Source organism: Hetaerina americana, unplaced genomic scaffold (genome assembly GCF_022747635.1).
Source record: "Hetaerina americana unplaced genomic scaffold, ioHetAmer1.1.p SCAF_155, whole genome shotgun sequence".
Taxonomy (NCBI): domain Eukaryota; kingdom Metazoa; phylum Arthropoda; class Insecta; order Odonata; family Calopterygidae; genus Hetaerina; species Hetaerina americana.
In genome coordinates this window covers 84,940-99,023 of record NW_027286681.1, presented here as the reverse complement: position 1 = coordinate 99,023, position 14,084 = coordinate 84,940, and the positions used below count along the sequence as shown (strand labels likewise).

General features: G+C 36.5%; 1 protein-coding gene across 1 annotated transcript in view; it reads left to right on the top strand.

The window, feature by feature from the left end:
* Positions 1–14,084, top strand: part of LOC139686954 (gonadotropin-releasing hormone receptor-like) — a 122,575-nt gene that overhangs the window by 107,327 nt on the left and 1,164 nt on the right. Inside the window, exons 3-4 of the mRNA XM_071583990.1 lie at positions 6,654–6,700; positions 6,791–6,940. Of these exons, the coding sequence (XP_071440091.1) occupies positions 6,654–6,700; positions 6,791–6,940 (197 nt within the window). The remainder of the gene's footprint in view (positions 1–6,653; positions 6,701–6,790; positions 6,941–14,084) is intronic.

Below are 14,084 nucleotides of genomic sequence, written 5' to 3'. Positions count from 1 at the left end.
TACAACCCTATACGTATGCTAGTATGCATCTTTGACTTTTATGAAATACAATTTAAGAGAGGTTAGTGCAGATAAAATATTTGGTTGAAGAGAATAAGTGTCACTTTGAGACTTCAAGTGGTTGGTACTTAAAATGTATGTGGCCAATGATGCGAGTGATCTCAAGTGAGCAGTGTCCTGACCTGTCAAACCAACTTTCGGGTTGCTTTCTTCAGTTTAGTATGCTGGTCACGAATTCAATATCTCACGATGTTTCCAATACATCCGTTTCCTCCTCTCCGCCGTGCGTGCCACATTTTTTCCCCTCCCACTTTTCCGCAGTCTTTCGCAATTTTTCACGTGTCAGTCCAATTCATTGCCATCGGTCATTCCCGCATCCGTTTTAGTCACATCGTTTGCAAATCATTTCAGTATTTTAGGCGGTTATGACTTTTAACTCCCGGCCCGAACAATGCCCTGGAGAACGGGCAGTGATGTATCTATCGCCGCGTGGAGAAGGGGTGCGTCGTGTCCCGTCCGTCGTGCCTGTGGCCGCCGTTGTGGATAGGGATGTCCACGGGTCATTACCACACCATCCACCTTGCTCATCAGCCGCGAACGGCAAAAACTAAGAGCTGGGACACGAGTTGTACCTTGAATTTAATGCAGATAAGATCTTATTCTCGCAAACGACAGAAAAAAATTATCCGTATATAACAAACGCGAAGTGAAACGGGAGGCTCGGATTTAAAGACATTGCATCAGAACATTTATGAGCAATCTGCATATTTTTCCCTGGTAGAGGATAAAATAATATCATGATCGTTTAAGTAAAATTTGTTGGTAATATCTTTTTCTGTGAATTAAGGTTCGTGGCTCAAAACTATACGCTCGCCCAGTCCCCCATTTAAAAGATGTCCCAATTGTCAAATCTCCCTTCCATCCTTAAAATTATGTTATTCGAAACTATTTCATTCATTTAGCTTATCAGAAATTATTTGCTGCTTTTCAATAGGGAAATGAATCGGAATTTCTGTCCCTAATGCTGACAGCAGGACATGATGGATTCTGCAAGATAAAGGTCCAATCTCCGCATTTATTTTCCATCCATCCTTTCTTTTTTTCATTTTAGCTCCATAAGAAATATGAAAATTATCAAATACTGTTTATTTATTTACGAAAAATAGAGCATTTGTTTATTTCTCAATGAGCCATAATACATTTTCTGTGGTTTTCACGCAAAATAGCCTAGATGATTGAGCCGTGGAGAGATTCTTATGTAAATAGTTGTAGCTTTCAACTGTACGCGATTGGCTTGAAAACATCATCGAGTGTAATGCACTTTATGTCCATGAGCAGGAATTTTTGCAATCAAAATTTATCTTCATGAAAGGAGTTATTGCATCTCATTACCATACAAATGGTTTTTTGGTGTTTTGCATACCACCAATTGAAATGATTTTTGCAAAAAGCAAAGTCACTGTTAAAAATCTGGAAAGGACAAATATTGCAATCAAAAACTTCGCATTCACATCTGTCGAACCAGCATGGAAACCGATCGCATGATGATGTGATGTGATATGATTGCTGATTAGCATGAAGCCACAACTGTCTTCTCACGTGTGCTGAAAAAAATTAAACAATGAGCGTCAAAATGCGACGTGTTTACACCTCAAAATTGGCTCACTCAGTTGGCGTAAATTTGTGGCATTCGTTTCCTACCCACAATTGATGACATCTATGAAAAACCGCTTTAATGAACCGAGGAACTCAAACTTGTATAAGTTTAAGTTCTGACTGCCCTAAGGCCCTAAATTTCCTGAAAATTTTTGCCCGATTCAATGGCCCGTCTAATCAGCCGAAATTTTTCTAAAAGACCAAAAAGAAGCCAGTAAAACACTTTCGGCCGGTAATGAGAAAGTCTTTCCCTCTGCGATCGTACGGTTGGGAAAGTTCGGGGAATGTTCGGGTTATCTAAAACATTTGGCATATTTTTGAAAGAATGGAACGATAAGCTAGGACAGTTAAGTTCTTGTGGTCAAAAGATAGATGTTTATCGATGATTTTTCTCGTGTGAAGTATTAACCATGCCAAAGTCCTCTGCGTAGTGAATTACCCCTTTTACTTCAAATCTTTCATAGTAAATTAGGACGATCACCTTTGATTACTTTCTAGGGCAGTTTATCAAAGTTTGATTTACGACAAATGTTATGTAATGTTCGGTAGCAGTCAGATTAAATTAATTTAGAGAAGACTCCTTGATTAAAAGGCTGTATAGCTAAAAAGCTGGATTATTTAATTAAGTATAAATTATGAGAGAATGTAAGTTTTGACGTGGATGCTACCGGAGGAAATGACGCTGGATACATGTGATGACGACCTTTATAACTAACAGAATATATAATGAGAATGGGTGAGTAACTCAACTCAATTATTCTTATTATAAAATCGAGAAGCAAAAAGCAATGAGTAAAAAAGATGTGATTCTATTTTATTTTAATGTGGCATTCAATCCTTTTTCATCCATAAAACTCGACCTGCCGATTTAAATATGTTCTCGAAAAATGACAACATATTTCTGCATCAAAATGCGAACCAAAGTACTGCTTCCGTAACTACTCTAATACTTTCTAAATTTGTTCAACTGTGGTCAATATCTTTCGCATATCACCTTCACGGCGGAAAATAATTTTCACGTGGTCACGATTGTTTGAACAAATAGTCTTCCTAAACATTTATTCCTTTTCATCGGTGTTCAGTTACTTTCAAAGTATTACAATACGTACATAAACATCACCAGCTTTGGTATATCAGGAGGTGAAAGAGTAACCGTATTAACGTCGCAAGTCATTAATTGAATCAAAGCATATGTAAGATAGGCCACAATATTTTGGACAAGTAAACCTTTTAGCTGGAAAAAACGTTGTCGCAAGGTGAAAAATAAGAAAAATGCAAATGATTGTGTTTGTACGGGTAAATAGCGAAGAAGAAACTTAATTTCGTTTGCATGGATCGCCGATAAATATTTGACATCCTTTCCCAAACGAACACCCCTGGATATAGAAATTGAGTGAACGGAATGTTGGGTGGGGCGAAGGTAAATATGACAAAATACGAGGAGAGGCGAATTCAAAAAAATCAAAAAAGTTTGGAAAAGAAGACATCTCGTCTGGGCGAATGAGTACGATAAAATTCAAAAGCGCAGATAGCTATTTTCACCCTTCCTATTCGATAAACTGAAGTAAATCAGCGAATGTATACAGTCAAGATATTAGGCGAGCAACCTTAGCCATAGAAAGAAAACATGCCATAGATGAGAACAGCTTAGCTTCCGTAGCATTAATGAGGTCACTAATACAGAGGAACATAGAATGCAATCTGGATGTATTTGTCTCTTTCGTAGATTTCAAATAGGAGTTTGATAGAGTGAATTTGGTGGGATAAATAAGTGTATTGCAGAAAATAAAGAGTATATTTGTGCTGTAGGAGACTTATCCACAACCTGTACATACTCAGACCATACCACAGATTGTTCAGGTGCAAGTGGCAGATGGAGAGTCATGATAGACAGTGTTGGGAAGAGGGGTAAGATAGGCATGGTCATTAGCACCCATGGTTTTCAATGAGTTAAGAAAAAGGGTAAATAGGGATGATAATCGGTGAGGAATTCAAGAATCCATTTAGGTTTGGGAATTCATGAATCCATCAAGCTTTACCAATCCAGTCAGCTTAGGAGTTACAACCATTGCAGCATACATTGGAATTTCAGCGTGATGCAGCCAAAACAAATGCAGTTTTTGAGAATGCGAGCATCAAAATTAAATATTTAAATTTAAAATCCTAAACGAAAGCAGTTCAAAAATGTTATCTTAGAAAAGTTTTGAACCAAGATGGTCACTGTAGTCAAAGACTAAAGAAGAATTGCATTCGGTAAAGAAGCTTTCACAAGGTGGTGGGAGTTAATGACAAGGACATTCAATAAGTTTGTTAAGAAAAGAGTCTTTGGTATGAAGCGTGGCTTTGTATATCATGGAAACATGGTTGTTGAAATAATAGGAAAGGTGTTGATTTGAGGCTTTTAAAATGTGAATATGGATAAGGATGGAAAAGGTGAAATGAACGGAAAGGAAAAAAACAAAGAAGTGATAGGAATAGCTAGGCAGAGAGGAGAATTGTTTGTTGGATGTGGTGAGAAAATTTGATACAGAGCATTTTTATTGGCAATGGAATCTTTTATACTGGTGGGGAGAACGTTAGGTAAGCAAGGAAGGGATAGGAAATGAATTGGCATGTTGGACAGAATGAAGGGAGTAAGGAAGTGCGTGGATTGAGGAAGGGTTTTGTGGAATGTGGGGTGACAGGTTGTGTGTTTTTAGGCAAGACTAATTAATCTTAGGTTTGATGAGTTTGTGCCCATATTTAAACTGTAGGCTTCCAAAAAAATCACATTTATGTTAAGTAAATTTAAGAAAATTACCAAAAGGAGTTTTTTAAATCATGTCAATTTTATATTATTTATTATAGCAAATTAAAATTTCCATTAAACTATGCTCTGGAAACTAAAATTCATGCTAAAGAATGAAAATTCAAGATGAGTAAAATATTTAACAATTGTTTTGGGTTTAATAAATTTTTCACAAATTGTGGAGTAAACAAGTCTTTTGCACCGGATTGCCAAGAAAAATGCTATGAAATAGCCATTCTGGAGGTGTTAACACACAAAATTACGAATAAATCTAACGAACACACTTCTGGCGGGGAAGTTACAGCCATCGCTGCAGGTGGTAAGAAGATTAGTTCATTTCTGACAGCCCTCAGCAAGATTGGGATTGCTAGTCAGCTAAGAGCAAATGCTTCTGTATCAGAGCCCTTTCTCTCAAAATCCATAATTCCGTTCAAGAGGAAGGCAATTTAAAGCAAAATAATATCGAGAAGTGTTGGGCGAAGACTTAAATGATGTGGACATTGATGTTATAATCGAAGGAAGTTCTCCTTTCCCAAAAATTTGTTGTCTCTGGCATAGCTTTATGGAATTTACACAACATATTAAAATGAAATAAGTTATTTTGTAATTATACACATACCGAGTTGTGTGGGATTATAAAATTACTTAATTCATTAAAAAAATATTCCCCTTCCCCATATGAAATAAATATTCACTGTGTCCCCTTGTCATCAGGGAAGCTGTCGGGATTCGTAAATCCTCACTACCCTCGAGTTCAGAATTTACATCATGTATCAAAATATATTAAGTTCGTGTTTATTTTTGAGATTCCAAAACTGGGAAAATATCTCTTATTCTCTTTTATTATTCATCAAATCAAGGCTTGCATACTTTTTCAACGGAGTAATTTCATCTAAGGATTTATGGTCTCCTTGCACACTTCAACTGATTCTTTGATAAACAGTTGCTTCTTGACTTACAATAATCACAATTTCCCATTTCACTCCCTTTTAATGTAAATTGACTCTGCTAAGGATGCAAATATTTTCAAGCAGAATCTGCTACTTTCCATTAAATATAGATAGAAAACGTATGTTTCTCGATGTTTTCTCATCTAGCATTTATAGGAAATAGTGTAAATTATATTTGGCATGAGTTTGGGGTATCTGCATGTAAGTGCAAGAAGGCAGAGGCCCTTTAAGAGAAACTTATTTAATGCTATGTCATTTTAAAACATGAATATTAGATATAGCACTTTCATGATCTTGCTTATTTATTGTTCCTTTGTACTGTCCTTACTAGTCCATGGTCCTCCACAGCCACATCTCAAAATAAAGCTAGTCTTCTTCTAAAAATAACTAATGGACTTTCAGAAAAACATGATTGGCCCCAAACGCAATTAAAGGGGCAGATAAAATTGAATTTTTTTAAGCCTAAAAACATACCTGCATCAAAGTTCTTGACAATAATCATAAAAGTACAGGAAAAGGGAAACCATGGCAAAAGTAAGAATAGAAAGAGGGTAAAGCGAGGATGTGAACTCTCACCCATTTTCTTCACAGTCTGCATCAATAAGAAATAAATAAAATCAAAAATATGCTTCAGTTAATATCCATGGAGAAAAAAGTTCAAAGGTTCACTCTGTCATCATCCTCAATGCCCGAAGGACTATGGTAGAGTTATCCTCAGAAAAAATGGAAGCAAAGCACCTTATAAAAACCCTAAGAAGACTGTATATGCCCTTCTCCCTCTTTCCTTAAATATTTCCCTTGATTTTAGACAGTCATGACTCAGAATGTGGCATATACCTCTTTTCTTTTTCTTTTAATGCATTAAAAATTATTCCTTTCTACATTCATGACAATTCATGTACAAAAATCATATTCTTGTTCATTCCACTCTACTAGTCCATGCAATGTTTTCCTTTGTCCTCCACAGCCATATCTCAAAGGTTTTTAAATATGATAATTCCATCCTTTTTCAAACTAGTCCAACTTTCCAGCCCATAAATAACTATACTCCAAATGAAGCACTTGGTAAATCTTTTCCTCCAATTAAATTAGAGTCATTTGGCTGCAATCAGCTCTTCCTCCTTATTTTGAAGGCTTCCGTGCCCTTCTAATCTCTTTCATACAATATCTATCATTTATTCAATCATATGCCCAGTATTTTTATAGTAATGTGTACATATATCCTTGCTAAAATAGTTTCTATGTTTTTCAATCCACAGGCAGTGAAAAGGTGTTCAAGTCTGAGAGCGTGGAAGAGGCGGGGAGGGTTGGTGGAGGGAGGGTGGGGATGAGGACAGCAACAGGGATGGCTGGTGAAGGAGAGAAGAGGACCAGGGCTGGTGGGCACCGCACCCAGCCCACTGATGTCAACCGGTGTCGACTCATGCGGCGGGCCAAGATCAAGTCGCTGCGCATTTCCGTGGTCATAGTGGTGGCATTTGTTGTTTGGTGGACACCATACTACACCATGATGATCATATTTATCTTCCTCAATCCAGACAAGCATGTGAGTGCAGGCTTACAATTCATCCTGGGGCTCATTTCTCCGAGCTGCATGGTGATATAATAGTCCCAGGAGTCATTCGACATTGTAGTTCCCCATTGCTCTTTGTACATGTAATGCATTTAACATGCCACCACAGGTTTACATAATATTAATTTTTATAATTTATTGGACCAAAAAGTTTTGTTGACAACATCCAAGGCAAATCAAAAAGATTATTATGTATACAGTAACATATTATCAGTCATGGTACATAAAATAGGATAATATAAATACTAAATATCAAAACACTAATGAATCAAAACAATTAACTTCTGTACAAATCTCTCTAAAGCGTGTTTAAAAAATTTATAGAGTTCTTTTGTGAAATTGAAGAAGTTGAGCTATTGACTGTGGTGGTGAAATGTGGTTTTAATGATTTCTTCAGTCAATATTATGATCAAGAAGAATAACGACCAAGCCAGTATTTTATTCAATCAGTAGGCCATCAAATACATAAAACTCGAAAATATCTGTACATAGTAATAGATGCACTATGAAACATGGGTGATTTAAATACATAATATGTGGAAAATTATATCATGATATTGACAGATTCAATTCAATTCATATCAATCAAATAAGTGTAAAAAAACAAGTAACTGCAATTAGAAAATAGATTAACTCCTATTTTTCAGCAATGTCAATAAGGGTGCCATTATTGTTTTACAAGAACAACTATCTAGAGAATAGCAGAATATTTGTATATTATCAGAAAGCTAAACCATTCATGTATCAAGGAAAAACAAATTATTGGTGAAGGATGACAATTGAAAAAGGTTTTCTGATACAAATTCATATTTATTATTATATTATTATATTTTTATTCATCCAAGTGACACAGTGCATAGTAGCTCTAGCAAGTGTATAGGACATGTCATGGTTTACAAAAAATAGAAAGTATTACAAGAAACAAGTGTTACAAGGATAAAAGGAAGGAATGAACATTTATGAATTAGGTCTCAGGTATTCTTTGATGCTGTAAAAACACTTATCAGAGAGGTATTCTCGGACCATTTTCTTGAATACTGGTTCACGCTCTTCTTTTTTAATACATATAGGTAGGTTATTATATAATTTTATACACATTGACTTAGGACCATTTGCAGCCATGGTTAAGTTTGTTGATTTTACATGCAGGTTGTTGCATTGTCTTGTATTGTACAGGTGAATGCTATTGTTCGTTTCAAAATCTGCACTATAATTTTTAACAAGCATTATAGATTGATAGATATATACACAGGGAGCAGTTAACAATTTTAACTTTCTAAAGAGAGGTCGACAGTGTGCATAATAATTTTCATTGCACATAATTCTCACCATCTTTTTCTGTATCTTTAGAACACTGAGAAGGTGAGAGGGCAGTCCCCACAATACAATTCCATAAGAAATTCTTGAATGAAATGATCCATAGTACAACATAATCAACACATTTTGACTTACAGTGTGTCTTATTATGGAGAGTAAGTAGTACACAGAATTTAACTTTTTAATTAAGTTCAAAACGTGGAAATTCCATTTGAGGTTACAGTCTACATGAAGTCCTAGGAACTTAAAATTACTTACAAAATTTAAATTACTACCATATGTTGAAAAAGAGTTATCAATTGTGCTGTGCAGAGATGAGAAGACCACTGCATGAGTTTTTTCAACATTGAGAACCAGATTATTACATTTGCACCATGTAGACATAGTTTTCGTCAGAAGATCACCAGCCACAGCCAGATCCCATAAATTTTTACTGGGTGTCATTGCACTCACATCGTCAGCATAAATAACACATTTTTTAGAACCATTTAACTGCAGCTGCCCAGGAAGATCATTAATAAAAATTAGAAAAAGTATAGGTCCAAGCACTGACCCCTGTGGTACCCCTCTGTTGACCTCCAGGGGGGTGGAGAGGTAAATGTCTCCATCATTTTTGTAGGCCACCCTTTGTTGCCGATTTGCAAGATAGGACTTTAGCCAGCTCAGTGCTACTCCCCTGATGCCCAATAGCTCACATTTTGATATCAACTTACTGTGGTCTACAGTATCAAATGCTTTGCTCAGATCATAGAAAATTCCCAAAACCTTACATTTAGAGTCAATCTCTTGAATTATATAATTGATAGCTTCAAAAAGAGCAAGATTAGTTGACTTTCCCTTGCGGAAGCCAAACTGGTTGTCTGATAGCACATTTTGGCTTTCAAGATAATCAACCAGTCTTTTGCAGAAAACACACTCGAGAATTTTACCAAATTGTGAAATGATAGATATTGGTCTATAGTTTTTTAAATCGTTTCGGTCCCCTTTGTTCTTATAAATTGGTAAAACCTTAGCCATTTTAAGGGAATTCGGGTAAATGCCCTCAGCCAAGGACTGGTTCACCAGCATTAGCAGTGGTGCTAGAATGAGATCTCCACAGTCTTTTAATAACTTTCCAGTCACACCATCAATGTCAGCAGAGTGTTTTTTCCCTATCTTATTGAGATAATAGCATAATTCACTCACATCACAGGGTTTAAGATACATTGATGTATAAGTTGCATTATTGATTGACATGGGCCCTGAAGGCACAGGATGTGGGGAATTAGGTAGAGACAAAAAAGCTTTATTAAAAGCATTGGATATTTTACCTGGTTCCGTGATTAAGTTGCCAATGTTATCATTTACCTGGAGAGGCAAAACCATGGAATTTAAGTTGCTGTTGCTTTTTATGATTTCCCATGCTACTTTTGAGAAATTAGAGGCATTCCTAATCCGCCTATCATTATACTCCTTTTTTGCCTGCTTTATTAAATACCTGAACTCTCTTTTTTGCTGGGAGTAAAGCTGGTATGTTGTGCTGTCACTAGAAGATTCAATCTGTAAGTACATAGTTTTCAATTTTTTTGACATACTGCGGATTTCGGGCGTAAGCCAGCTTTTCTTATTACCTCTCCTAATTTTAACTGGCTCGTAAGGAAAAGCAAGGTTTAGGTAATGTATGAAGTAACTGTAGAAGACTTCGAAATTTTCATTAACATTGGCCAACTGAAATGACCCCACCCAGTTGTGCTGGTTAAGCAACACCCGAAAATAGTTAACATTCGACTCACTGAAGTACCTCTGGTATTTAAAGGCCCTGGATGATGATGATGATGAAGCATTTTTACACAAATAAAAAGTAGACAAAATCACGGAGTGATCTGACACTGCAGGATCAAATACTTTGGTTTCAGTACTGCTTTCAGGATAATCTGTGAAGACATTGTCTAACAGAGTTTTACTCTTTGCTGTTATCCTGGTAGGGGAACTTACTAGTGGTTTCATGTTATATGTGTCAAAAACTTGCAATAGTTGTCTTTGATCTTTACCATCAACCATCAGGTTGCAATTGAGGTCCCCAGTAAGTATAATTGAGGGTCTGGACGAATGATTAGTTATATTATACAATAAATTCTCGAGTTTTTCGAGAAATGACACATAGCAAGCCAGGGGAGACCTATAAATAACCAGGACAACCTATATTATATTATACCGATTAAAATTATGCACAGTAGATAGTGATTCACTTATTTGTTGCATTGTAAAACTATATATTTGCTTGCCTTAAAGAAGAAAATGAAATTATATGGGCTAATGGGAAGAAGAATATTGATTACAAGGGGAATATTAATATTAATAATATATTTGCTCGCATTAAAGGAGAAAATGAAATTATCTGGGCTAGTGGGAAGAAGAATATTTATGTAAAGAGGAATATTAATGGGAAATTACAGATAATATGAAATGTTTAAATTAAAATATCATACATTATTTACTCCTCTCATGTTCTACTACCTTGGCCAGGTAGAAGGGCTTGCGCATTCCAATGATCCTTAGGGCTGTAGTGGCAGGAGCACAAATAATTGCTCCTGGTAGGGTCACCCATGCCAGACAGGTCAAAGGTTAGGAGCCAGATGAAAGGTAATTTACGCAACATCTGTTCCTCAATGAGGCATCTGTAAATGCATCTGTCCTCTGTGGGATGGCCATTGAGTGATGGTATCATGTTAAAAACACTATTGAGGATGGCAACATCAAATATTAATCCCATGATTTTTATTTTAGATAGTGTAGAGAAAATGAGTCCTGACAACTACAGGACTTACCCCAATAGGCCATGTGTCATGTCTGGCAGAGGGATAGGCTAGGCTTTTTTGTTCATCATCTCACAAAACCCTTGCTAAGTAAAATCGGCAGCAGCAGTTCAGAAGACCCGAAGAAAGACCAAATTGGCTAGAATAGTAACTTGAAATATCAGGACAATGTTGAGAACAGGAATATTAGAGAATATAAGCCAGAGATTGAAAGAGGAAATACAAATATTATAGGGCTATGCAAGGTGATATGAAAGGATAGTGGTGATTACTGGAGTGATAGATGTAGAGTAATATACAGCGGAGGGGATGAGAGCCAATGATAGGTTGCCATGAATAAAAAGGTAGGAAGGTGCTAGTCAGTATACAGCAAGCAATTCAGAGGATATTACTAGTAAAGATAAAAGCAGAACCAGCAAACTTGGTCATTTTTCAGGTATACATGACACCAAGCAGTCATCAGGAGAAAAAACTTCATAGGGTATATCATCAGTTAGAGGAAATAATCAGGTGTGTTCCAGCAGGGAAACATTTGATAGTGATGGGGGATTGGAATACATCAGTTGGCAAAGGAAGAGATGGTGATGAGGTGGGAGACTACATTTTAGGTACAATAAACAATCATAGGGAGAGAGCAATTGAGTTGTGTAAGAGTGGGAAATTCCTAGTAGCTCAGAAAGGTTCAATGAAATTAATTATGGTTAGGGACAGATTGAGAAGCAAGGTCAACTCAGTTTACCGATAGGGGATGCGGATTCTGATCACAATTTATTACTCATGAAGTGTAGCATTTGATTCAAAAAATGAGGTAGGGGCAGTGGGTTAGGAAATGGATTGTAGAAGCAGTAACTGAAATGACAAGAAAAAAGTATCGACTGGTCCTAGAAAAAATCATGAGTGAGAGGAAGAAGCTTAGTACAATAAAGGAAAAATAACAATATATCTAAAAAGGCATTTTGAAAGCCACAATGAAGCTATAGGAACTGTTTTTTAGAAAAAGGACAGGGAAAGCATAAATCATGGATAAGATTATTACAAAGATTAAAGAAAAAGGAAATGTATCACTCTAAACTTAGAATTAGGAGGAGGGAAGTAAAAGAGTTAAATAATAGTTTGAGACAAGTTACAAATAGAGCAAAAGAAGTGTGTTATGGTGAAAATTGGTGTGTTATGCCAGAAGGTTAAAGCACTAGCGTGAAGTAAGAAGGAAAGATCTGTCTAAACAGAGATAAGTCACATAAGATAATAGTTGAAACAGAAAAGATCCAAGAGAGATGGAAGGAATATATATAAGACGTTTTTGGTTAAGAACTTAGGCCAGAAGCTTAGACATAGAAAGAGAATACGACGTAGATGATGATAGCGTAGGTCCAGCCATACACTCTGGTCGGAAGATTTTATTAGATCAGTATTAGTTCCTATTCCAAAAAAGTAAAGGCTAAGTCATGTGACTACTTAAAAACAATGAGTTCGATGTTGCATGCAGCTAAATTGGTTCTTAGAATAATCAACAAATGGATGGAGATCAGGGCAAATGTTTACTTCGGGGATGATCAGTTTGGATTCAGGAAGGGTAGAGGCATGTGCAATGCCATTGCAGTAATGAGATCACTTAAAGAGAGGAATATATATTACCATTAGGACATATTTGTACGTTTTGTAGATTTCAAAAAGGCATTTGGTAGAGTGAATAGGGGAAACTAATTATGAATTGCAGAAAATAGGAATAGATTGGAGTCAAGGAGGCTAATCTGTATCCTACACATGTCTCATACTGCTCAGCTGCAAGTTTAGGATGGAGAGTCCGGATGGGCAGTGTTAGGAAGAGGTGTAAGGCAGGGTTGTCCATTATCACTGGTGCTGCTCAATGTAGATATGGAAGAAATAATTAAAGAGGTATGAGAAGAACTGAAGATAGAAATGAAATTTGGCAGGGAATTCGTAAAATCAGTTAGGTTTTCTGATGACCAAGCTTTCATTTGTCAGTCAGCCAAGGGGTTGCAAGTATTGCTGAGTGAATTGGAAATTGAGTGCGATGGATATGGGATGAGAATCAATATTAATAAAACAGAAGTCATGTGTACAGAAAGAGAAAGGCTAAATTGAACATTAAAATAAGAGGGCAAAAACCAGAGCAGGTAGAAAAGTTTACGTATCTCGGAAGTGTTTTGGACCAACACGGTCTAAGTAGTAGGGACGTAAGGAGAAGAATTGCGCTAGGCAAAGAGGCTTTCACAAGGAGAAGGGAGTTAATGACGGGGACGTTGAGTAAGGATATTATGAAAAGAGTCGTGAAAACTTTTATATGGAGCGTAGCTATGTACGGCGCGGAAACGTGGTCATTGAAGTAGGAGGATAGGCGTAGACTGGAGGCTTTTGAAATGTGGTTGTGGAGAAAAATGGAGAAGGTGAAAAGGACCAAGAAGAAAACAAATGAGGAAGTACTTGGTATATGGTGGGCAAAGAGAGGGGTTTGTTGGGAGAAATCCTATGGATGCAGGAAAAATGGATGAAGGGCATATTGATTGGTAGTGGAATGTTGAAACTGTAATTGAGGGGAGAATGTGCGGCAAACAAGGAAAGGGAAGGAACAGGATAGGGATGTTGGACGTATGAAGGGAGAAAGAAAGTTTTCAGAGATGAAGAGGGACCTGATATAGAGTAGGATGATGGATTTTGTGTTTTGTTAGGAGTCACAAAATATTTATATGGTAGCTGTGTCCATCCTAAAACCTACTTTAACCGGTAGATTACCTTAATAAAATAGAGTGAGAGAGAGTGTCTGATTGTATTTATGAATCATAATCAAAATTAGAATTCCAATGGGCTACGTGAGAGATAAAATGGTGGAGATGGTAGGAGTGAGAAGTAGCTGGGAAGAAATAAATCCCAGTTACTGTTAAACATTTGTCATTTAAAAAATCTTATGATATTTATAAAAACATCTTATAGGATTAGTTTAGTTGCTCTTAGTTTGGAGGTATCAGAAAAGCAAACTTTACAAG